The sequence below is a fragment of the Nyctereutes procyonoides genome, unplaced genomic scaffold (genome assembly GCF_905146905.1).
Source record: "Nyctereutes procyonoides isolate TBG_1078 unplaced genomic scaffold, NYPRO_anot_genome, whole genome shotgun sequence".
NCBI classification, from domain to species: Eukaryota; Metazoa; Chordata; class Mammalia; order Carnivora; family Canidae; genus Nyctereutes; species Nyctereutes procyonoides.
Genome location: NW_026575160.1, coordinates 18772040 through 18798536, shown reverse-complemented (window position 1 = coordinate 18798536; position 26497 = coordinate 18772040). Strand labels below are relative to the sequence as shown.

Sequence of the window (26497 nt, the reverse complement as noted above, 5' to 3'; positions counted from 1 at the left end):
AGATGAAGTAATGAGGTGGCTCTGATGATGTGATTAGTTCCCTTTAAGAAGAGCTTGCCCTCTCTCCATTGGGTAGGGACATACCATGAGAGGACACAGCTGTCTGCAAGCCAGGAGACTGATCTTCAGAAACCAAGAAACCAACTCTGTTGGCACCCAGATCTTAGATATCCATTGTCTAGCTCTGTGAGAAAATAAATTCCTGTTGTGTAATTGATCCAGTCTGTATTTTGTTAGGGGAAGTCTGAACTAAGACAGGATCATTCTGCAGTTTCCCTTAGCTTCTTTCCTACATTGAATCTCCTGTTTCCTGTACATGAGCCATCTTCTTTGTTGTGATAATCTCTTATGGTGGAGCCAAGACCATTAAATTGGGAAAGGACAGTCTTTTCAAAAAACAAAAACAAAAACAAAACGGATATCCCCATGTAAAAGAATGAAGTTGGGCTCTTATCTAATACCATATGCAAAATTTAAGTGGATCAAAGACTTAAATAAATGTAAGACATAAAACTATAAAATCTCTTAGAAGAAAACATAGTACAAAGATGCAGAAAGGTGGATTTGGCAGTGATTTCTTGGATAAAACACCAAAGGTACAGGCAATAAAAAAAATGAACAGATTTGACTTCATGAAAATTTCAAAATTTTGTCAATAAAAACATTATCAATAGTGTAAGAAGACAGCTTACAGAACGGGAGAAAATATTTGTAATTCATATCTGATAAGGGATTATATTTAGAATATATAGAGACCTCCTAAAGACAATGAAGAAACAAAACGTGATTAAAATTTGGCAAAGGATTTGAATAGACATTTCTCTAAAGAGGATCTAGTAAGCTCATGAAAAGATTCTCAGTGTCAATAATCGTTAGGGAAATACAAACCAAATTTACAGTGAAATACCACCTTATACCCATTAGGATGACTACTATCAAAAAATCAGAAAATAACAAATGTTGGCACATGTGCAATGCCTTCAAGCTTCCCAGGAGTAGGTCAGAATTTTTGAAAGTCTTCTATGGACATCGCATTCCCCAGGTCTTTTACATTTTTAGCTGAGCTCCTATTTATCCAGTGGTATCACAGCGACTGGCAACTGTAATATTAACAATTGCAGGTAATTGTTTTCAACAAATATCCTGAGGGACTGGATTTTTCCTGTAAAGTAAACTACCTGACTAGTTAAATAGCAACAACACCCTGTCAGTGTTAGTGTGGCTTTGTGCTCTGAGATTAGGGGTTTTTGGGGACCTTAAAACAGGGTCTTACTCCTATTGAGGGTGCAGGACTATTGCTTTTCATAGCTGTCATGGTTACAAGGTTGCTGATTTCCAAGATTATTATGGAGATTGGGAGAGAGGGTTGGGAGTAAGCCTGGTTAATATGTCAGAAATCCTGCTGTTCTTACCAAGCTTCACTAGCTTTTTTTGAATTAATGCTCCTCAGATTGTGGCAAACCTTTAGTTAATTTCCAGGGTTTCAAGTAAGTTGATTTGGGCAAGTTTGCAACAATTTTCAGTAGTTTTTTAAAAAATATTTTATTTATTTATTCATGAGAGACAGAGAGAGAGGCAGAGACACAGGCAGAGGAAGAAGCAGGCTCCCGATGCGGGACTCGATCCGATCCCGGGACCCCAGGATCACGCCCTGGGCCCAAGGCAGGTGCTAAACTGCTGAGCCACTGGGCTGCCCAATTTTCAGTGTTTTTATGAAGGTTGTCACTTGGCCATACTTAAGTGCTTCCTAGCTTTTTTTTTTTTTTTTAAGATTTTATTTATTTATTCATGAGAGACACACAGGCAGAGACTCAGGCAGAGGGAGAAGCAGGCTCCATGCACGAAGCCTGATGTGGGACTTGATCCCAGGTCTCCAGGATCACACCCTGGGCTGAAGGCGGTGCTAAACCGCTGAGCCAGCTGGGCTGCCCAGCTTACTCTCTTTGAAAAGAATCCTCTTCATATCCTTTTTATGGAGTGTCAGGAAGGAAATGAAAGCAGGTAAATGCACATAGTCTGTCATCTTTACCCAGAAGTCTACAGCTTTTTTTTTTTTTTAAGTTTGAAAACCACTGCTATGTTTTATGAGGTGGTTACTTACATTTCAATTAACATTTTTTTTAAAAGATTGTATTAATTTATTCATGAGAGAAGCAGAGAAATAGGCAAAGGGAGAAGCAGGCTCCCTGCAGGGAGCCCAATGAGGGACTTGATCCCAGGACCCAGGGATTGCACCCTGAGCCAAAGGCAGATACCCAACCGCTGAGCCACCCAGGTGCTCCCTCAATTACTATTTTTAAGTAAAAATTTATTATTTAGTTAGTTTAGAGAGAAAGAGGGAATAAGCATGCATGAGTGGGGGAAGGGGCAGAGGGAATCTTTTTTTTTTTTTTTTTACAATTTTATTTATTTATTCATGAGAGACACAGAGAGATTGGGGCAGACATAGCAGATGGAGAAGCAGGCTCCCTGTAGGGAGCCCAATGCGGATTCTGGACTTAGTCCCAGGACCCCAGGATCACAACCTGAGCTAAAGGCAGACTGTCAACCACTGAACCACCCAGGTGCCCCAGAGGGAGAGAGTCTATTTCATAGACTACCTGCTGGGTCCAGAGCCCTACTGGAGGCTTGATCTCATGACCATGCATTCATGACCCGAGCCAAAACTAAGACTTGGATGCTTAACCAAATGTGACATGCAGGTGCCCTTATTTCAGTTACCACCTTATAGTTACTTGCATTGACTTGGAAAATAAGTGTCTGGGTTGGGACCAGAGCCAGTTTTACTCACTTGTGATTTTCAAGGGCCTGCAGCAGACACAATGATTTGTTGATATGGTCATATGATTTTGTGAAATTTTCCAGGGCAAGATTTTTTTTTTTTTCCTAAAGAGTCCTTCCCCCGTATTTTAAAGTCAGGCCCCACAAAATTTGGACTCAACCTAAATGGGATAAAAGACCCATGTACATGTACACACTTTCATTGATTTTATTGATTGTAGTGTTATCTAGAACAGTAGTACTCAAACTTTATTTTATTTTTTAATATTTATTTATTATTTATGATAGACATAGAGAGAGAGAGGCAGAGACACAGGAGGAGGGAGAAGCAGGCTCCATGCCAGGAACTCCAGGATCGTGCCCTGGGCCAAAGGCAGGCGCTAAACCACTGAGCCACCCAGGGATCCCCTAGAACAGTAGTACTCAAACTTTAATATGTCTATACGTCACCAATTAATCTTTTAAAATTGTAGTATGTTTCAGTATTTCTGGGATGGGTCAAATACTGTGCATTCTAACAATCTTCTGTGTGTTGCTGATTTTGTTTGCCCATGAACACATTTTAAATAAGGATCACCTTTGCTTTAACACTAAGAGAATTTTGAACACAAAGACTTTGGTTTGAAGGAGTACAATCCTTCTTTACTGAACTTGAAATATTGGGGAAGTTAAAGACAGGGACAGCTCAGAGGCAACCAATAAAGAATCTCCAGATTTCCTTCTTTTTCAGTGGTTTCCTGCATCCTATCCTCAAAGTTAAACAGGAAAAACTTCCCTTCTCTTTCACTTCATACTTTAGAGTAGCCGCCAGCATGGAGCAAACCTGAAAGATCTTAATCCCTCTCCCTGCTTCCTGACTTCCTTGGTTGGAGTTCCTTAATGTTCAAACACAAGGTCTCACTTAGCTCACTTTTCTCATATGACTTCCTGATTTGCCTCAAATCCCGATGGTTCTGAGAGGACGAAAACAGGTGAGAGATGTAACAAGGGTCTCACCCATTCCTGCTTTGTTCACCACTTCATTTTTCCCACACATCAACACCTAATGTCAAGTCATTAGTCATTGAAATTCCACGAAGGTGCATGTTTCTGTCTTTTGCCCTAGAGTGCGTGTAAGCATTTTCTTATCGTATCTCCTCTCAGTTCCTCATCAGGGCCTCCTGCTTCTAATAACAGATCTTTTTACAAAGGACAATTTTCCTATTCAGCAGGTAAAGCTATATTAGAGTACTAATGGAATTAATATTTGAAGATAATTTGTGATCTGTTTTAATTAAAGGTAAGAGCTTTGTGTGGTGGTTAAATCGGAGAAAGAAGCTGTTAGCTCTAGTGTCTAAAATGGTAAATGAGAATCAGAAGTCACTTGATACATAGAAGAGACCTACTCTTTGAAAAATACAGTAAGCTACACACACACACAGATTCACTCTTTACAATACTTTTACATCGGATTACTGAATACCTATCTGATGAGATAATATTTCTTTTTTTTTTTTTTTAATATATATATTTTTTTATTTACGATAGTCACAGAGAGACAGAGAGAGAGGCAGAGACACAGGCAGTGGAGAAGCAGGCTCCATGCACCGGGAGCCCGACGTGGGACTCGATCCCGGGTCTCCAGGATCGCGCCCTGGGCCAAAGGCAGGCGCCAAACCGCTGCGCCACCCAGGGATCCCGAGATAATATTTCTAAAGCTACACTAATAAAAGTTGTTTGGGGAAGCAATTAGTTTCCCTTTATTTTCTAGGATCTTACGTGGTTCATTCACTCATTGTGTTAGCTTCTGGAATTGGAGTATAATGAAGGAAAACTTTTAATGTGATCTACTGATTCTTCATTAAATGAAATTATCTTAACAGAAATATTTCCTTTTTTCTGTTTTTAGGTTGGCGTTGTAAACGGTATGGTCACCGAACAGGCGACAAAGAATGTCCTTTTTTTATCAAAGGCAACCAAAAGTTAGAGCAGTTCAGAGTAGTAAGTAGAACCCCACCTTGTCAATTTACATTTTTTAGAAATAGTGAATATTAATGAAACAGGCTGTAGTCAGTAAACTGGAAGTTTGCATAAAATATATTCCCAGAAGTTTTTTGGTCAGAGTATCTGGTGTTGACTACATCTCTTATTAAATTACATTTATTGGGATCCCTGGGTGGCTCAGCAGTTGAGTGCCTGCCTTAAGCCTAGGGCATGATCCTGGAGTCCCGGGATCAAGTCCTACATTGGGCTCCCTGCATGGGGCCTACTTCTCCCTCTGCCTGTGTCTCTGCCTCTCTCTCTCTGTGTGTCTCTTGTGAATAAATAAATAAAATCTTTAAAAAAATTACATTTATGTGACAGATTAGTTAACAAAACCCAACTTTTTATTAAAGTGTTATTTGCTTTTACCTTGGGAATAATGATTCTTTTTCTTTTTTTAAAAATTTATTTATTTATGATAGAGAGAGAGAGAGAGAGGCAGAGACACAGGCAGAGGGAGAAGCAGGCTCCATGCACCGGGAGCCCGATATGGGACTTGATCCGGGTCTCCAGGATCGCGCCCTGGGCCAAAGGCAGGCGCCAAACCACTGTGCCACCCAGGGATCCCAATGATTCTTTTTCTAAAGCAGATTGTTATTTATTCAGTCATTTGTTTTAACTTATATAAAAAATCATGTTTTATAACTAAAATTAGTTTTAGTTTCCCAGTCTTTAAAGACCAGATGTCTTTATTTTTTTTTGACCAGATGTCTTTAAATTAGAAGCTAGAAGTGTGTATATAAATTATATATGCACTTAAAAAAAAAAGGATTTTATTTATATATTTGATAGAGAAAGAGAGAAAGAGCACAAGGGGAGCAGCAGAGGGAGAGTGAGAAGCAGACTCCCTGCTGAGGATATGGGGCTCGATCCCAGAACCCTGGGATCATGACCTGAGCAGAAGGCAGATGCTTAACCAACTGAGCACCCAGGCACCCTGACCACTTGTTCTTCTTAATGTTATCTCTTGGTCATCTCTCCAAACAGAACAAAGAAAACTACCTCGGTATTTCTACCTTGAAAAGTATTTCATGTTTCTGCCATGGTATATGTTCTTATAAAGGATATTTAAATTGTAATCTATATTTTTCTAATCAGAAAATCCTTTGTTACAGCTTCAGTGGGTTTGCAGCGAAAGTAACCCCTAGGAAGGATTAGAACTTTATTTATTTATTTATTTATTTATTTATTTATTTATTTATTTATTTATTTATTTACTTACTTACTTATTTACTTATTCATTCATTCATTCATTTTATTTAATTTTATTTTAGAATATGTTAAATATAAAATTCACCAAACTGCTTTCAGTGAAACATGAATTTTTATTTAGCTGATAGTCCATGGAGCCTAACACAACTGTAACCTTTTGTCATCCTCAAGGCACATGAAGATCCCATGTATGACATCATCCGAGAGAACAAGAGACACGAAAAGGATGTAAGGTGAGATGGTTCTAATGATACCAATACCCTCTTAAGGTCTGAAATTATATAAAGTTGGAAACACCCGTTCTAGTATTCGATGAGTGGTTTGGTAACTGTGGTACTTTAGCTGTGAAATATTTGGAAGGCAGGAGTAATCACAGAAAGGCCAGTGGGTGGGGAATGGGCAGGCCAGCCTTGTTCTACTTGGGTTAGCTTAAAGCAGTGGGCTTGGCTGCTCCTGCTCACACCACTGATGGATGCTGACTTAGTTTCAGTGTCTGAGCTATTGTTAAAAATTCGCTTTAGACAAGAATAAAGATAAGGTGAATGAAGAGGAGGGTTGGTTCTTCTCAAACTGGTTACATGGATTCTAAGTGTTAAGGAGATAGATTACCTAGTGTGACTTTGAGCAGCTGTGGGTGGGAGGGTGGGGTGTGATGAAGGAAGGTAGGAACGTGTTCGAAGTTCTGTACTAAGGACTGGAGAAACGTGCAGAAGAATTTAGGATGATGAAGAGACTACAGAGTGACTTGTACACTGGTTACCGTCACGTCAGAGAGGCATGGGTGTGAACAAGAATGGGGAAGACATGCACAAATAAAAGTGAATACTGTCTTCAGTAAGGTGGTTATTGGTGATTTTTTTTTTTTTTTTTTTTACTCTCCCTGCTGCTCTTATATCGTTTTTATATACGTTTCTTTTCAGAGTTAAATATGGTTTTGGTTAATCTTCTCTGTGTAGGATACAGCAGTTGAAACAGTTACTGGAGGACTCTACCTCCGAGGAAGATGGGAGCAGCTCCAGTTCCTCAGCATGCAAAGAGAAACACAAGAAAAAGAAGAAGAAAGAAAAACATAAGAAAAGGAAGAAAGACAAGAAGAAGAAGAAGAAACGAAAGCATAAGTCTTCCAAGTCGAATGAGAGTTCAGACTCGGATTGATGAGGACTTGACTGGTTCAGCATTGTCTCCCCACAGATCAGACACTGTGGCCAAAGACCAGAGGCCACGGCGGAGGCGGGGAGGACGAGGAGGGAGCTGCCAGAGATCAGGGGATTCGACATCACCCGTGTGAATCCTCACCTGCCTTCCAGCAAAGATGTGACCCCAGGAGGGTGAGTTGTACCTTCCCAGGCGCTGGCTCTGGACAGCAGCTGATCTCAGGCAGGAAAGCTTTGTTCAGTGCCCTCCACCCGCTGAGCCCCGAGGTTTGTGATTCCTTGGAGGGGCCTCTGCTGGGGCAGCTGGACTGGGGATGAGCTCTGAGGAAGCTCCAGGTGCCGCCCCAGCTTCTCCCACCCCCCACCAGGGCACTACTTGGTTCCCAGAGACTTCAGGCTTGACTTTTCTCTGTTGTCCAGGATAATAAATTTCATTATTTTATTTATTTAAAAAATATTCATTTATTTATTTTTGAATCATAATATACTTACATGGTCCAAATTTAAAAGGTACACAAGGTTTAATCAGGGAAAACCTTCCTCCTGTCTCCCCCAGCCACTCAGTTGCCTTCCCCAAGGGCTAATGTTACCAATTTCTTGTAAAGTCATCTGGAAATATTTATGTATCAAAAATTTTTTTTTCTCTTTTTAGTATAGTATAAATATATGCACCATTGTTTTTCATTTTTTAACCAAACAATATAAAGCATGTTGGGCCTTCCTATACTCAAAGACTCATGTTCTTAAACCCCTGGCATGATTGCTTGAGTTTTTTGTTTTTTGTGGGTTTTTTTTTGAGGAGTGAAATACACTGTAATAACATTTAAAAATCATGTGTTTGACTTGCTTAGATCTTACTGCTCTTTACCCATGACTATTCCCATCACTTACTGCTATTTTCCCATGACTATTTTCAGAATAGTAGATTCAGAATACTTTTAAGGATATAGAAGTTACTGTGTTGGGCCAACTACCCCCATCCCCAAGTTCATCTCATCCTCTTGGCTAAGTATAGCCCACCTGAGAACTTCTCTCTTTGTGCCACAGCTGAGGCAGCTCAGCAGCTTGGGGTGGTGCCCACAGCTAGGGGAGGGTGTCTTTTCCTCCCCTGAGCCAAAGTGGAGCCAGATCTTGCTCATAAGCAAGTGGTCCTCCTTCACCAGCTTCTGTTGCTACTTACATCATTCAGGTTCCCAGGAACACATTATTCTTACTTTTTGCCACTTTCCCTGAGGACTCACCCCTCTTTTTTAGTATTTTAATTTTTTAAAAAATATTTTATTTATTTATTTGATAAATAAAGCATGCTTGCATTGGGGGAGGGGCAGAGGGAGAGGGAGGAAGCAGACTCCCTGCTGAGCAGGGAGCCAGATGTGGGGCTCAGATCCCAGGACCCCAGGATTATGACCTGAGCTGAAGGCAGACACCTAACTGACTGAGCCACCCAGGCGCCCCGGATTCCCCTGTCTTTAAGGAATGAGTGATGCAGGCCAGGCTGACTCCTTCTCCAGCTCTCTTCAGTAAGTGGCCTTAGTCTTGGCCTTATTTACAAAGTTTACCTGAGTAACACAATTGGCCCGGATTGGAATAGCCAGGATTTGTTATTTCTGAAAGCTCTAAGGCCAGTTAACTCAGCCATGTCTTACACTTACCCTTGGCATCCTAGCTCAGCATGCAGCAGGAATTCCCCTCCAGGAATTTTCTTTCTCATGCAGGAAACCCATTTATGATAAACATACTCAGTGACACTAGGGGAGAATAATATCGATGATTCTTGAACTTATGGGGCAGCAAAATCACCTGGAGTGGTTGTTAAAACAGACTCCTGGGTCTTAACTCCTAGAATTTTAGAATTTCTGATTTACTAGGTCTGGAGTGGACTGGAGAATTTGCAATTGTGACAAGTGTCCAAATGATACTGATACTGTTGGTCTGGGGGCCAGACTTGCAGAACCACTGCTCTAAGTGTTAAACCTCTTCCTGAAGCCTCCTTCCTCTTCCTGTTGTAATCGGGATCTTGCCATCCACTGCATCCCTCCTTGCAAGTTAATTCCCATCTCTACTCTCGCCTCAGGTTTCTGGCCTAGTTTCCATGGTCCTTTGTTCGGTCTGTCATCCCTTGACCTGTAGTCCTTTTCTCCAGTTTACCCACAAAAACCTCAAACTAACCTCTTCTTCCTCTGCTGCAATTCCCGGACCACTGATCCTATAAAGCTGAACAAAGTTCCTCATCCTAAAATCTCTCCTTTCAGACCCAGTACTCTCCAGTCCTATATAGAAAAGGAAGAGAAGTCACCAGACCTCCTTTTACCAAGGTATCTATCTACCTGTCATTATGGTTGTAGTAGGCACAATTATAAAATAGCCTCCAAGATTTTTTGCCCAAATCTGTAGAACTTGTTACTATAATGGATTTTATTCCCCTGATTAGATTATAATACATAGCTAACCTATTCAAAGGCTGCAGGGATGTAAGGTGTGATCTTTTATGCCAGTTGAGATTATTCTACAGGATCATTGCAGCTCAGGAGCTCCCAGTGCAATTGGTGAAGGCCTTTGTTATTACTGCATCACATCCATACTTCTCTATGCATAATCATGCTTTCTTTGCCCCTTCTGAGATTTTACTCCCCATAGCACTCTCCAATTTCCTGCACACAGATCTTCATGTCAGAGTCTAACCTTAAGGGTGGTCTACTCAGGTTTCTGACCTACAAACCTATGAGATAATAAATGGGCATTGTTTCTATCTTTTCACTTTTTAAAAAATTCAGTTTTCTTTTTACAGCTGTTTTACATTCACAATATAATTAAGCAGAAACTACGGAGATTTACCATGTATTTTGTCCCCACATACCCACAACCCCCCTCTCTTATATCAACACCAGAATGGTACACTTGTTACAGTAGATATCCTACATGGCACGTTCTACCTCCCACAGAGGTTTCTGTTGTGGTTGTTATGATTTTCCAAGTCCACCTGTCTGCAATTTTCAGGTTAGGGGTTTTGCTGTGACCTCAGTTCTTTGACAAATTTAGGAAGATTTGATAATTTTTAGTTCTGCTTTTACTTTTACTTCTTAGGACAGAGTGAAGACTTACCAGAAATCAGAAGTTGATGGATATTGTTTTAAGTCAATACATTTGTGGAAATTAGTGACTGCCCCACATGTCTGGAAACTTCTTTAGGGCAAAGACCACCATCTTTCTTGTTGCATGTTCTAGTCTCAGCTTCCTTTTTATTTTTTTATTTTTTTATTTTTTTAATTTTTTAATTTTTTAAAAGATCTTATTTATTCATGAGAGACAGAGAGAGCCAGAGACACAGGCAGAGGGAGAAGCAGGCTCCATGCAGGGAGCCCGACGCGGGGACTTGATCCTGGGTCTCCAGGATCACACCCTGGGCTGAAGGCGGCACTAAACCACTGAGCCACCTGGGCTGCCCTAGTCTCAGCTTCTAACACAATGTGTCACACATAGTGATGTTCAATGCAAATTTATTAGAAGTACAGTTACATTCTCCAGTTGAAACCTGATATGGAAATTGTAATGGATTCTGTGTTGTGCCACTAGTATCTGCCTCTTAATTCCCACCCTGACTTTAGGACTAAAGTGTTTACTCTCCCACCTGCTGGGATGGTTAACAACTGACAAGTTGCAACTGACTTCCCCTTTCCAGGGATCTTTCTTGAAGAGAGTCACAGTACCCAAGGTCATGCCTCCTTTCTAGGGGCATCCTGCATCAGTGACTGGTCAGTGCAGAGGTGTAAGTATGGCTTCTTACTCTTGTTGAGATAGCTCTGCAGCATCATTGCAGCTCAGGAGCTCCCAGTGCGATTGGGCAAGGTCTTTGTTGTTACTGCATCACATCCATATTTCTTCTCTATGCATAATCATGCTTTCTTTGCCCCTTCAGAGAGTTTGTTCCCCATAGCACTCCCCACTAAATATCCTGCACACAAATCTTCATGTCAGAGTTTAACCCTAAGGAATTCAGTGTGTCATGGGGTCCAATAACCACTTGGAAAAATGAAAGGGAAGGTGTTGTCAGGATGTACCCTTCATTTTGGACTTCGTTTACCAGATTTACTCTTGACTTCTCATCTAACCTCTAGAATAAAGGTAAGACTTTGGGAGGGGTTACAAAGCAGGCAAAGTGTTGATTGGACCATCCTCTTCTTTTTATGCTTGCTCTTCCATATACCAGTATTACTATCTTCCCCACCTTCTTGGGTCCAACGTCTTCCCAGTAGCCAGAGAGCCCAAGTTATGGTCCATTTAAGTGCCTTAGTTCACCAACACTTGAAACTATTTCACAGGTGTCAAAAAAGTGGTGAGATTCAACTCATACTAACACATTAATGAAAAACCATACTTTTAACTTCTTGTGGGGATTTATAGGTAAATGAATCAGACTGTTGGGGGGGGGGGTAGTCAGAGTAATGGAATGCCTTCCTGGCTCCCAGATAAGCAAGAAGTTGGATTATATGGATCCAAATCTTCCTTATTATTCAATTACTCCAGCCAGTGCATTCCTAACTCAGCCTCCCCATTTCAGTTATGTTCTGGACTTGGAATGATGGTGGGAACACTCACAAGGCTAAAACTGTTCATCTAAATTGACAATAAGCCATTCATTTACAAATATTTGAGTGCTATGATGTCTAACTATTCCATAGAGGTACTATAGCAGTAAGGAATACAGGATATCAAGGGTGAAAACTCTCTCATGTAACTCTCCCATGTGGGCATATCACAAACTATGAAAGTGAAAATGCAGGTGTTACTAAACCACAGAAAAGTCCCATATTCTAGCCATGGATGGGGATGGGCGTCACAGATATTTTCTTAGAGTATCTACGTAATATTTTAGGTAGGGGTTAGGAGGGAGGTTAAGTCACAAACCTTGTAAGACCAGCTTTAGAAACCGTATTATCTTTTGCTTGCCTTTTTGCATTTCATGCAGTATTACTGCTTTATACCATCTCCTTAACTCATCTTGAGAGTTAATTTTGTTACCATAGAAGTTAAAAATAGTTTAAAAACATAAAAATATAGTAAACAAATAGAATTAACTCATCACTGGGCAACTCAGAGGGTCAGAGTTGATCCATTCTTATGCATCACAATATTCGTAGAATCGCCCAGAGTGTCCTTCTAGGAGGCAACGCTAGCCTTTCTACATCTGCCCTATCTTACAAATACCCTTAGGACAGCCTTCATCCACATAGAAACATTTTAGCACTAGTCACAGACTTAACCTGTGCCACTTATTTGGGAAAAGATTGGTTCCACAAATTGACCATATAGGTGGTAGGCTCTGAGTATAAGGAAATCTTATTTGCCTAAAGTTTCCCTTGTTTCTGAGTGTATGCTGGAAGTCAATAACATACTACAACCCACCAATGGATATACTGATCAGTGAAAATACTATAAAGAAAATAAGGTCAGTCTCTATCTTCAGGGTAGTTGCTGTTTATGGCAAATCCTTCATCTATTTATTCTGTCCTCAACTCCGCCATCCTTTTCCCCATATTTAAAGGTCCCTGGAGATTACAAGACAGCAATACACACGGCAGAAGTATTCATGAATGACTCAACTTCACTGATGGTGTTATCAGTGATGTGGCCATTATGAGAGGGGAAGAAAATGCTTGAGAATCCCACACATATGCAATTCAATTTATTTGCTGTTTTATTTAATTCCAAAGGCTTTATAATGTCACATTTTCTTTTTGTTGGTATGATTGCTTTCTCAATTCAAATCTAAACCATGATGATGCACCACTTATTTAGTTCTTCTATATAACTGGAACGCAGCAATCTGTTTCCTATGAAATAACAATAAAAGAATTCCTTAAAGTAGATGTATAACAAACTCAAGATATCTTATGCAGAGAATCATTACTAAGGTGTTTAGTTTTCATTTTTAGGATAAAGTTAAAGATCTTAACATTTTGCATGGGAGTGATATCAGGCTTTCCTTCATGACCACTGCAAGGCAGGATGGCCTGGAAAGGGCCAGTCACCACTTGCGCCCTGACACTCCAGGCCTAGGGGCTGAAGGTGTGGCAAGGATACTCAACACCAAAGTGTGAAGAGAAACCTGTCATGCTATTATCTCCTTAAAGGAGACCCTGAACTTCCAGTACCTAGCTCTCCCAGTTCTACACTTGGACACTTGGATAAGCCACTCCAATAACTTACATAATCCCATATAACCCACAACAGACCACCATCAACAGCACTGGGAATTAAATGTGGAAAACCACCATAAAAAACACTCCACAGAACTGAAAGGCTTTGGCTCCAATCTACTATAAGCGAGGATCTATAGAAACAGGTCTTAAAAAAAAAAAAAAAAAAAAAGGTCTATTACCCCATCAGACTGCTGCCATTTTTTACTGCCCACAAGCAATGCTAGTTTTGGAGGGCAGACTATTCACTGAGTAGGAAACCCCAAACAAAGCCCTAAAAGCCAATCATGAGAAATCCAAATTGGACACAGATACCAACCTCTGTACCTGCTATTTCCTAAACTTTACGGCATCTGCCTCGAATCTGTTTGAAACTTTGTAAGGTACCTTGGTTTTCCACCTCTCACAGTTACCTGAGGGAAGAAGTGATTCATACAGTAAATAACCCAAGTTGCTTAAAAAACCAAAGGAGAAACAAATACAAAATACATCCTTCATGAAAAATCTATTGTTCAAGATACTATTCTTTATCATTCTACAGTCCTTGGCAGGAAAATCATCACATGATTTGAAAAACAAAATAATAGACACAATCTAGAGAATTTGGCCTGAAAATTACCATCTTAACTGTATAACCAAGAGTAAATTGAAGTTATCTTCTTCACAGGGCTGTGATAGGATGGGGAAAACTGATTCCTACACACTGATGGGAAATGACAGCAGAGCAAATGAAACTTTGAGAAGACTAAAGGTAAGATGGACAGTGTTTTGGTTTGGGAGCTAAGATTGGAACTTCAATCTCAGGGGGCCCTTTATGCAGCCCATTCATCACTTGCTTACTTCCCTTTATTTTTGCACCCCAGATATAATCATCCCCCAGGCTCTACTTTGGGTCCTTCCCACTCCTTGAGCTCCTTCCCTAATCATAGGGTGGTCCAAACTCAAGCTTCAACCAGGTCTGCATGACCTGCTAGTCCAGTCCTCCCACCAACAACCACACAGTAAAGCAAAACAACTCCCCTTCCCAAGTTTACTTTTCCAAGAATGTTATTACCATTTTCTCCTGGTACTCATGTTCAAACCCCAGTTTGTTGTTTTTTTTTTTTTTTCTTAAAGAATCGATTTCAGGGATCCCTGGGTGGCGCAGCGGTTTGGCGCCTGCCTTTGGCCCAGGGCGCGATCCTGGAGACCCCGGATCGAATCCCACGTCGGGCTCCCGGTGCATGGAGCCTGCTTCTCCCTCTGCCTGTGTCTCTGCCTCTCTCTCTGTGTGACTATCATAAATAAACATTAAAAAAAAAAAAAAAAAAAAGAAGAATCGATTTCATTGATGGATTCTCTGAGAATGTAGATATTTTAATTCCCATCAGAGTTAGGATCCTCAACACTTTAATGTTCAACTAAACTGACTTTAGTGTTTTTTTTTTTTTTTTAAGATTTATTTATTTATTCATGAGAGACAGGCAAGGAGAGAGAGGCAGAGACATAGGCAAAGGGAGAAGCAGGCTCCATGCAGGGAGCCCGACATGGGACTCGATCCCGGGTCTCCAGGATCACACCCTGGGCCGAAGGTGGCGCTAAACCACTGAGCCACCAGGGCTCCCCCTAAACTGACTTTATATAGAAGTTTCAGCCATACAGCTACACTTCAAACTTCTATACAGTCCCACCAGGTGAAGATGCATAGAGCACATTTCTTCCTGTCTTTTCTCTGTTCAATTTGCTTTTGGCACCCCCATATTGCCTACAGGACAAAATCTAAAAAGGAAAATATCTACTATTTTTTTTTTAAAGATTTTATTTAAGATTTTTAAAGATTGTATTTATTCATGAGAGGCAGAGACACAGGGAGAAGGAGAAGCAGAGTCCCTGCAGGGAGCATGATGCAGGACTTAATCCCACGACCCCAGGATCACGCCCTGAGTCAAAGGCAGACGCTCAGCCACTGAGCCACTCAGGTGCCCCAAAATATCTACTATTTTAGCACCACTTTCCCAACTCCTCACAGTTCTCCCCCTGGCTGGCTGTTCTCAGGCTCAATCCCTGGAACATACTTGACCTGGCCTGACTGTCCATTTGAGCTCATGCTATTGTCTCCATTCTCACTCCAAAGAACAGCCCCCAAATTTGTATCAAAATTCACCACCTCTACATGGGACTGCCCGTTCTTAGCAACTCCACCTAGATCTATGTCCATCACTCTTTTCTCTCTCTGCCTCCTGTCCTTTCCCACCACTCAGGTCTGCATCATCTCCTATAGCTCTTTGTTTCAAATTACAATTCCTAGAATGCAGGACTTCAAACTTGAGATCTCTGCCAATCCTACAAACATGGGCACCTACAGTTGTTTAAGAACATACTTTCAGTAGCACCTGGGTGGCTCAGTGGTTGTGTGCCTGCCTTTGGCTCAGCGCATGATCCCAGAGTCTTTGGATCGAGTCCCACATCAGGCTCTCCTTGGAGAGCCTCCTCCTCCCTCTGCCTGTGTCTCTGCCTCTCTGTCTCTGTCATTAATAAATAAGATCTTAAAAAAAACAAAAACAAAAACCATACTTTCAAAATGGAGAAACACTATTGATCTATGGCTGCCTTTGCATCCAGGACCCAGTATGGAACCAGCGGAGACACCAAATAGGATGAGCCCATTAGTCACTTACGTTCCCAGGACTTATGAGAGGCTCTCTTGGACTCCAACCCCTCCTGCATGGCCGTCGTACATTCCCCTCGGAACTGGCCATCCTGTCCCGTCACTTTGCACACTACAGGGATGCTCTCATATTCTCCATGCTTTAACCTGTTCTTATTTCTGGCGGGCCACACAAGAAGTTGGGAAGGGAGACAGCACTCGGGTGGCATCCTGATGATCCTGCCAACTTTGTGATAATTGAAGAGGCCACAGGGCCCAGTGGACTAAGTCTGCAAAGAGGCAGTCTAGCTCCTCCATTTCACCTTCAACTTCCTCTTCGAAGTCACAGTCTTCTGAATCCTCGGGAAATACAGTGTTCGAGGCAGCATTTTTCCTCACTAAATAGCCTGTGTTCCCTCTTGAGAAGTTGCTCAGGGATGTCTGCTTCCTGCCGGTCACAGACTTTTGAATATCTGCACACTTCTTGAAGTTCTCGTGCTCCTACTCCTCAGTCTCAGCCTTCCTGGTCATTTCTTCATCTGTGTTCAGTTCCCCAGTCCTGATGGTCTTTCCCTGTGAGCCCTCAGTTTTGCAGGCTGGTGAGGACTCCTCATCTTTGGAAGGCATTTGGTCAGGGGATTTCCCCAGCTCTGCATCCTGCCACCAGCTGCCATCACACTGAATCCCCGCATCTACCCCCTTGCTGTTCATGTGGGCCAACCAGGCGGGGTTAGGAACATACTTGGGGAAGCCGTCCCTCACCACCTCATCCAATTCCCCACACCTGACTGCCCCTTCCTCTGTTGTCTTTCTGCTTTCTGGTGATGGCTCAGGAGACTGTTCGTGTTCTGCATCCTGCCACTGGCTCATATCACACTGAATGCCTTCACTGACTTGGCTGAACTGGGCCAGAGAGGTAGGGGGAGGGACATAACTCTGAGGGCAGGTGTGCGTCTCTACCACTTCACCTTCATCCACTTTCACAAGATGGCCATGGCCTCCACTGCCATTGTCTGGCATGCTCTCCCCAAAGCTAATGGGACTCTGGGATCTGGACTGTAGGCTCAGGTCCTCAGTGGCCTTATTGCTGGAGCAGAATGGCCTTTCCTGCTGGAGCTGATTGCCATCTCCAGAAGACTGGCACAGACTGGAGTTTAGTGTATCCTGGATTTCATCTCTGTCTTTTGCTTCACCTGGAGAGGACAGGAATTGGGGAACAGCTGCACAGCCTTTTTCTTTTCCCAAGTTCATGTCCCTGATGGAGCCTGACTTTACCACCTCATCATGTTTTACATCATGACACTGTTCCGACCAGATAGTGCTTTCTTCATCTTTACCTGTGATGCTGTCTGCACCCTCATGACGGTTATAGAGCTCACTTCTACTTTCACAAGGACTCTGTGAAATCCCACTATGCTGCACCAGGTTCTCTGGCATGGTCTTACCATAAGTTAGGTTATACAAACGGATAGTTTCCTTCAAAGTCTTCCAGAACTGTGTTACAGGGCATCCTTTGCTCTGTTCTGGCCTCGTTTTTGCCTTCTCAGGTACATACTGTCCTTGAGGTGATATCCTGTACACGATGTTATGAGAAGGGCTCTCAGGATGTGGCTCCTTCTGGACAACAGAAGACAAAACCCTACCTGTTGCTTCAGTTTTGCCGGCTTTTGTGTCAATATTAGAAGTCAGGATACTGGTCACCCTATCACCTTCTGAGTTGGTGTCTTGTTTCTGAGTCATATTTTCAGCCTGATGAGGTTCAGTCTGAGTCTCTTTCATATTTGTTTTCTGTCCATAGCCACTACACTGCCGGAACTGTGCTGTGTTACAAAACATAGGTCTTCTTCGGTTAAATGTAGTGGGCAACGGGGACTGAGGGATGAGGAAGCCAGGATACTCACTGAGTACCACCGAATATGGAAAATACAGACTTCTGTTTCTGAAACCTAGGAGGAGAACACAGCAGTTACCCACTCTGTCTCCTGCAGCCAGTCACAACATTCAGCCAGTATGCAGCCATGTGGCCACACCACTTGTTAACATATGCAGTTTCTTCTATGCCAGTTGGCAGCTAACGGCCTCTACTTTCTCCCTGGAGATCCTCAGGATTCGACAAGGGAAAGGGCAATGACCAGAATGGTGGGGCCTCCAGAACCTTCCTTCACCATTAAAGCAGGCAACTGAACTGATTAGTTGGTTACCAGGCCATCAGATAGTCAGCATATTATGAATCACTACTACTTAGTAGTATCTCTTTTTCAAAGAGACCAAGCACCTAGTAAGCGTAATTCAGGATTGTTGTGGCTGAGGAAAGAATAATTATGTCAGCTCTTATAGAGCAAAGAAGAACAAAAGTTCTTTGTACGTACAAGCCTTGGTAAACCTGTTCATTCAGCACTGTTCATTCACATACACACATCCCGCTTTTCCCATTTTCCTCTCTTTAGGGGTAAATAGTTCAATGATGCCAATAATGCCAGACACATTTCTTTCACACAAATTCATGTGGGGAAAGGGATTTGACTTTAAAAGGCAAATGAAGTTAAAACTTCTACTTAGTATATGAAAACAGTAATTAAATTCAGATCAGTGTTCATCAGACAATTTACTGATGGCTGATCCTATGAACTCAGTTTCACTCTTTTTAAGACTACATCAAAATGTCTCTCAGACCTGGCCTAATGTATTTATACATAAAAGTATATGTTCTTTTTTCTTTATAGAAAGGGAACAGACAAGCCTCAGCTTGGAGTTAAACACTATCTAAAGAGGTTAGAAGCCAACAGAAAGAAATTCATGACTCTGATAATTTCCCACCACAAAAGTTGTACTATATCATACAATAGACCAAAATACCTTAGGCAGATCCCTTCCACTAGCATCCACCACAGGACCCTATTCAACTACCCACTGCAAAAACATACGTGTTTGAGTTATTTTGTCCCTCACTAATCAGCAAAATCTATGGCTACTCTTTGTAATACCTTTCTCCCTCTGCTAACATGCATAGGACTTTAAGTCATCTGCCATGTTTTTACCTCAGTAACTACTACTAGTAACTTCCTTGACCCATCTTTCTGATGTTTAGAAGTCTGTAAACCATACTAGTTCCAGAATTCATTTATTTTCTTTCTTCCTTCCTCCCTATGATCTCTGTCCTACCTCCACAACTTAACACATCACTAAAGGCCTATTTAGAACAGTTCCTTTTATCCAGTACAGAATGCCTGGTAATCAAGAAAATATTACAAAATATCCTAAAAGGCAAAACCTGTGTTGTCTGCAAAAACTTGGGTTTAAATATAAAGACAGGGATGAAAAGTAAATGCATGGAGAAAGATGTACTGTGCTAATGCGAATCAAAAGAAAGTGAACAAACTATTTTTTTTTTTTCAGACAGAGCAGACTTCAGAGCAAGGAAAGGGATCAGGGATAAAAGTGGCATTGCATGAAACCTCAATTCTTCACTGAAACGTAACAATCCCTAAAGTGTATGCCCTTAACAAAGGGTGAAACTATGTGAGGCAAAAAGTGATTGAACTGCAAGGAGAAATGGAATGACCCACTATTACTGTTGGGAGACTTTAACACTCCTCTATCAGAACAGGACAGATACAGTGGGTAAAAAAAATGAATAAGTATGGTTGAACTAAACAGCACCCTTAACCAAATGGAAGTAACGGACATCCACAGACTACTTCATCAAACAGAATACACATATACCCACATGGAACATGTGCCAAGATATCTGTACGATGAGCCAGGAAACACCTTTAGAAATTAAAATGTATATTAATCATACAGCGTCTACTCTTAGCCTACAACAGAATATAGCTGTAAAATCCCGAAATACTTTTGGATTAAATACACTACTAAAGTAACACTGAGTCAATACAGAAATCTCAGAAGAAATTTAAAAATATTTTGAACTAAATGAAATAGAATCTCTCAAAATGTGTTGGATGGCATGGAAGTGGTGCTTAGAGAAAAATTCACAAAACTAAAAAGATCTGAAAATCCATCATCTAGCCTCTAACTTAGGAAACTAAAAAATGAAGTGCAAATTAAATCCAAGCATAAGAAAATTTAAAGCATACTTAGTGAAATCGACAACAGAAAATCAATAGAAAACAAAACAAAAGCTGGTTCACTGAAAAGATCAGTAACATTTATAAGCCTCCAGCCAGCTTATGGAGTAAAAAAAGGAAGACACAAATGACTAACATTAGAAATAAAAGAGGGTACATCACTATAAATCTTGTGGACAGTAAAAAGATGGAAAGAATACTATGAACTCTTATCACAGCTTTCAAAACCTACAAAAAATGGACCAATTCCTTGGGAGATAAACTAGACTCACAGAAGTAGAAATGGACATCTTTACGGATCTTTTTATATTAAAGGAAGTGAATCAATTAACTGATAACCTTCCAGAACAGAAAGCACCAGGCCCAGAAAGGTTCACTGGTGACGTCTACCAAACACTTAAGAAATTACAAATAAGGGCAGCCCGGGTGGCTCAGTGGTTCAGTGCCGCCTTCAGTCCAGGGCTGCATGGAGTCTGCTCTCTCTGCCTCTCTCTCTCTGTGTGTCTCTTATGAATAAATAAATAAAATCTAAAAAAAAAAAAAATCCTAAATTACAAATAGATCAATGTAGAATAGGGAGCTCACACACAGACCCATATAAATATAATCAACCAATGTTTGACAAAGGAGCAAGGACGATACAATGGCGCAAAGATTGCTGTCTTTTCAACAAATTGTCTTGGAACAACCAGACATACATGTACAAAAAGTGATCCTACACACAAACTTTACAACAAACACCCTTCACAAAACTTAACTCAAAATGGAGCACACACCTCTAAGTAAAATACAGAAACTCTAAGACCTAAAGGGTAACACAAGAGAAAACTTAGGTGCGCTTGGGTTTGGTGATTACTTAGACACAAAACCAGTGGCATACGTGATGTGATCCATGCAAGAATGAACTGATAAGCTAAACTTCATTAAAATGTAAAACTCAACAAAAGATACTGTCAAGTGAATAAAAAGTCACATATTGGGAGAAAATATTTATAAATACATACCTGATAAAGGACTGTTACCCAAAATATACAAAAAACACTTAAAACATTAAGAAAATAACCTGATTTAAAAAGAGACTACAGGGATCCCTGGGTGGCGCAGCGGTTTAGCGCCTGCCTTTGGCCCAGGGCGCGATCCTGGAGACCCGGGATCGAATCCCACGTCGGGCTCCCGGTGCATGGAGCCTGCTTCTCCCTCTGCCTATGTCTCTGCCTCCCTCTCTCTCTTTCTCTCTCTCTCTCTCTCTCTCTGTGACTATCGTAAATAAATAAATAAATTAATTAATTAATTAAAAAGAGACTACAGACCTTAACATTTATCTCAAAGAAAATACAAAGACAAATCTTACCAAGTAAACATGAAAACATGCTTCACATCATGTCATCAGGAAAATGGAAATTAAAGTAATGAGATACTATAGGAGTACTAGAATGGCTGAAATCCTGAACACTAACAACACTCAATGCTGGCGAGGATGTGCAGCAATAGGAACTCTGATTACTAGTGGAAATGCAAGATGGTACAAATGCAAAATGATATAGTGTGAAAGGAAGAAAGTTTGGCACTTTCTTAACAAAACTAAACATATTCGTCCAGAACTTGGGAGAAACCAAGATATCCTTTAGTAGATGAGTGGATATATAAACATTATTCAGACAATGGAATATTATTTAACAGTAAAAAAACAAGATATCGAGAAACAAAAAAAATACAAGGAAACTCAAAATGCGTATTACTATGCAGAAGAAGCAAATCTGAAAAGAAGCATACTATAGGATTCCAATGATACAACTTTCTGGAACAGGCAAAGTTACAGAACCAGTAAAAGATAGATGGTTGCCAAGGGTTAGAGAGAATGGAGGCATGAATCGGTAAAGGACTTCTAGGGCAGTGAAATTATTCAATACAATATTATAATGGTGGGTAGGTATCTTTCATGATATATTTATCCAAAACCACAGAACATACAGCTCTAAGAGCACACCCTAATGTAAACTTTGGGTGAAACGTACCACTGCGGGTTCACTGATTGTAACAAATATACCACTCTGGTGAAGGATGTTGATAATGGGAGAGGCATGCTGGAGGCATATGGGAAATCTTTCTGCCTTCTGCTCCCTTTTGTTGTGAACCTAAAGTTGCTCTAAAAAATAAAGCCTACTAAATACAAGTAAAAATCCTTGAATATGCATAGGATATATATCCAGAAAGATACCCAAATCACTAGCCGTATTCTCTGGTAGACTGAGAAAAGGGATAAGAGGGAAAGACCATTCTTTGTATACTGTTTTAATTTTTAGCCAATGCATTTGGTTACTTTTTCAATAAAAAAGTAATTTAAACCAGTTTCAACTAAAGAGATGTCATTATTCATAGAATAGTTTTGCCTCTCCTGAATAATTCCAAGTCAAAATGACTAGGTACAAAATAAACCACAATAATCTGCCCTGTAGGGTTAAGACAGCCAGGATGCTGAGTCTACTTGCTCAACTGGACTCGTTATATTCCTCCATCTTTACAACCTTGGATATGACAGATACGCTGTTTAATACATAATTTGACCAAGCTATTTAACAAGTTCTTTTTTTTTTAATAAATTTTTTTTAAAACTTTCAGCAAAGCAGATTTTAATTTTTTTTAATTTTTTTATTTATTTATGATAGTCACAGAGAGAGAGAGAGAGAGAGAGAGACGCAGAGACATAGGCAGAGGGAGAAGCAGGCTCCATGCACCGGGAGCCCGATGTGGGATTCGATCCTGGGTCTCCAGGATCGCGCCCTGGGCCAAAGGCAGGCGCCAAACCGCTGCGCCACCCAGGGATCCCATATTTAACAAGTTCTAATACATTCTTCTAATTTCCTACTTAACTCTATCCAAAAATGATGTAAATTATCTTCAGTCAACATCTTTTTGTACTGGCATCCATTCTTCTCTCAGCAATAGGTCTTCAAGCTCCTGTGAAAAAGGAGAGACCTTCTCTGTCCTTCATACCACCTTCAACATGGGGCATATAACTTAGACTGGTTAAGGAGACTAGTCCGTCTTCCTGGCTTGGTAAGTAGAACAAAGACAACATGTAACAAAGCCACACCACCAGGAGTTAGTTTTGGAACTCTTGTTGAAAATACTAGAAGGGGTACCTGGGTGGCTTAATCGGTTAATCCCAGGGTCCTGGGATCAGAGCCCTGCATGGGCCTCCCTGCTCAGCAGGGAGTCTGATTCTTCCTCTCTCTCCCTCCCTTTGCTTGTGTTCTTTCTCGCTTTCACTCTCTCTCAAAAAAAAAAAAAAAATCTTAAAAAAGAAAGAAAAACTACTGGAAGAAAAGGCTCTTCTCTGGGATCCCTAGCCATAAAATCATTACAGGCCCAGAAATGCTGTTACCATCTTTTGCCACTTTGAAATGGCTGAAAATGACATCAATACAGGGAAAGTCAAAACCTAAGGCGGGAAAAAAAGAAATAAAGGGATATAGATTCTAATATGGATTATGTCTTTTGATTCCCTATTTAGCCAGCCTGAAGTGGCTTTCTTTTTTTTTTTTTTTTTAAGATTTATTTATTTGGGAAAGAGAAGGAATATAAGTGGGATGGGGGGAGTGGAAGAAGCAGACTCCCCACTGAGCAGCAAGCTGGACTCCAAGGGCTGAGGCCCTGATCTCAGGTCCCTGGGATCATGATCTAGCCAAAGGCAGACACCTAACTGAGCAAGCTACTTAGGCGCCCCTAAATGGCTTCTTTCTTGGAATTCTAGGTTGCACAAGACAGTAAAATCCTATAAACTTTTTTTCACTAAAATCTCTGAATTAGGTTGCAATTAAGGAAGCAAACAAGCATACAGATCGGATTCCTATCCCCAGTACTCACCACTTTAATTCTCCTAAACCTCAACTCTCAAGACCAAGATTTTATTTTATTTATTTAAAAGATTTTATTTATTTATTCATGAGAGACACAGAGAGAGGGGCAGAGACACAGGCAGAGGGAGAAGGAGGCTCCAGGCAGGGAGCCCGACATGGGACTTAATCCCAGGTCTCCAGGATCAGGCCCTGGGCTGAAGGCGGTGCCAAACCGCTGAACCACCCGGGCTGCCCCAGGACCAATATTTTAAACCTTAAAGGTGAATTCCATTTAAAAAAAAAAAAAAGGGTAGCCCTGGTGGCGCAGCGGTTTAGTGCTGCCTGCAGCCCGGGGTGTGATCCTGGAGACCCGGGATCGAGTCCCACGTTGGCCTCCCTGCATGGAGCCTGCTTCTCCCTCTTCCTGTGTCTCTGCCTCTCTCTCACTCTCTCTGAATGAATAAATAAATAAATCTTAAAAAAAAATTAAAAAAAAAAAGTCCGTGAGTATAGACTCTCAGCCTTTTAATTCAAGTAAATTTTAAGATACAATATTCATTTCTTTCTCTCAGGAATTTCCCACCCTCTGACCTCAAGAGTTTTCCTCATACAATTCCTTCATCCGAGCCATTCCAAAACCATTACAACATCTGTATTAGTTAGGGGTCACCAGAGAAACAAAGCTAATGGAATGTTTATATATGAAAATTCAGGAACTAGTTCATGTGAAGGGACAAGTCCAAAGCATGTCAGGTAGGCAGTCCTGCTGGAGACAGTGAGGAGCTGAGCATAGGTCGCATGCTGGCAAAAATCCTCATTCTGGGACTGCGATTCTAAAATGGCTGCCTTGAGGGGCTCCTTGGGCTGAAGACTCTATTCAGGTGGGATCAGTGACTGATGAACTCAAAAGCAGTGCTTATCACACCTAGTTTTCAAATCCTTGGAAAACAGTTGCATAACATACACCACACGCTGTATCTATAGCAGGGCACGCCGAAGAATTAGATCGAACATTATCTTTGCTACTGGAGACATGAGAAGGGATAATCCATAGGGACTATGAGCTCTCCGGTGCCTCTGCCAGAGTGGTTCCGTGACATTTCGGTTTGACTCCTGCGTAACTGGGCGAGTCCTGGACTCAGCCTCCGTTCCCTCATTTGTGAGACACACAGCAATAATGGCTTTGTTGAGGTCAAACGAGAGAATCTACTTCCCGTATTTGGCAAAAGAACTGGCATATGGGTAGAATTCAAGTTTTATCTATTAAGGTGAACTTCAAACCCTGCCCCCGTATGCAGGAGGGTGAGGAAAAGAGAAGTCGTGGACTGCGGGGTGAGAAGACCTCGGGCGCTGCTTCAGGGGGAGCCCCCGCCCCGCCCCCCGCCCCCCGCCGACCTCCTCAGATTCCTTACCTGCCCCCGGAACACAGAACGGATTACCGGGGAGATTCTGGTACCGGGGACCCGGCTACGGCGGAGGGCCCACCGCGTGCACGTAGCAAAACGGCCCGGCGGTACCGCCCTCAGAGTGAGCGCTGTTTTCCGAAGAGGAGTTCGTTTTCTGCGCTGAAAAACAGGCGTTGGCGTTCAGGCGAGGCCAGCGCTGTGCCCGCCGCGACGGAGGCCGTCGTCGGGCCCCCGCTCGGAAGCCCAAGCCTGGGGGCGGGGTCCCCGCCGTCTCTGCCGCTCGCCTGGCCTCGGGGACCCGGGCCGAGCCGCCCGCGGGCGGGGCCCCTCCAGCTGGAGCAAGTCTCGGCTCCCGGAGCAGCCGCCGCCGCGGCAGGAGGGCGGCTGAGGCCCGGAGGCCACGGCAGGAGCGCACAGGCCGCGGCGCGACGGTCTGGGCAGACCCGGGAGCTCCTCTCCGGGGCGTGTCCTGCGCCCCGGCCTCGCCCGGGGCCGACCCCGCGCCCTCCCAGGCCGGGGAGCCCGCGCCCCGCGCCCCGAGCCCGGCGTCTGCCGACCGCGGCCCGGTCTGCCCCGCACACCCACCTGCCCCCGAGCAGGCTCCGCCACGCGGACAGGCTGGCGCCCGGCGGCCCGGCTCCCGCCCTTACCTAGGCTGGCGGGCACGTGCCGCCTACTGCGCAGGCGCCGCCCTCCCGCAGATGGCCCGCGCATGCGCTCTGGGCCCGGCCGGCGCCCAGGCCGCCCCGCCCGCGGGCACCTGGGGCGGCTCAGGGCCCTTTTCTGCACGCGGCTGGCTGCAGCGCGGGAACGCGCAGGTGCTGGTGCTTCCAGGGGACCCCTCGCTCTCCCAGGCGTCCCTTCCGTTCGAGGGCGTGCGGTTAGGATAGCTGCTGTCCCCTCCTCGGAGCTCCTGCCGTCCTTCCCTCCTTGGGCCTAACGCCCTGACCCTTAGGGAGAGGAGCTGACCTAGGAGGAGAGGGAGAAGGCGGCCTGGACGGCGCAGGCCTGAGGGAAGGCGATGCACAAGGGGGGGTGTTCCAGCCTGCTTCCCGCTGCGGACAGAAAAAGCAGGGGGGTGCAGAGGCCCTGGCGGGTAGGGCGCTCTTGGTCGGGAGAGTGAGGGACGGAGGGCCTGGGGAGGCCGCCCGTGGGCCCGTAGGTGGGCAGTT

At 42.8% G+C, this 26497-nt stretch overlaps 2 protein-coding genes across 17 annotated transcripts in view; one reads left to right on the top strand and one right to left on the bottom strand.

Moving 5' to 3' along the window:
- Positions 1-25253, top strand: part of LOC129502835 (retinitis pigmentosa 9 protein) — a 32949-nt gene extending 7696 nt beyond the window's left edge. Inside the window, exons 4-11 of one of the 10 annotated variants that reach the window (XR_008663054.1) lie at positions 4670-4761; positions 6187-6248; positions 6972-7343; positions 9422-9484; positions 10849-11291; positions 14034-14117; positions 23021-23137; positions 24492-25253. Coding sequence is in view for 1 of the 10 variants with exons in the window: in XM_055314659.1 (XP_055170634.1) it covers positions 4670-4761; positions 6187-6248; positions 6972-7170 (353 nt within the window). In the remaining 9 variants the exon portion in view is untranslated. Of the gene's footprint in view, positions 1-4669; positions 4762-6186; positions 6249-6971; positions 7943-9421; positions 9485-10848; positions 11292-14033; positions 14118-14482; positions 14627-15967; positions 15988-19388; positions 22699-23020; positions 23526-24491 lie in introns of those variants that run through there. The other 9 variants (XR_008663053.1, XR_008663051.1, XR_008663049.1 and 6 more) reach the window with 9 other exon arrangements.
- The window catches only part of LOC129502831 (uncharacterized), a 196942-nt gene that overhangs the window by 148908 nt on the left and 21537 nt on the right, over positions 1-26497 (bottom strand). For 3 of the 7 annotated variants that reach the window (XM_055314643.1, XM_055314644.1, XM_055314646.1), the window contains exons 5-6: positions 25976-26294; positions 25332-25484 (exon numbers count right to left, since the gene is read on the bottom strand). The gene's annotated coding sequence lies outside the window, so the exon portion shown is untranslated. Of the gene's footprint in view, positions 1-12846; positions 13001-13685; positions 13780-16023; positions 17939-22951; positions 23039-25331; positions 25485-25910; positions 26295-26497 lie in introns of those variants that run through there. The other 4 variants (XR_008663041.1, XR_008663040.1, XM_055314653.1 and 1 more) reach the window with 4 other exon arrangements.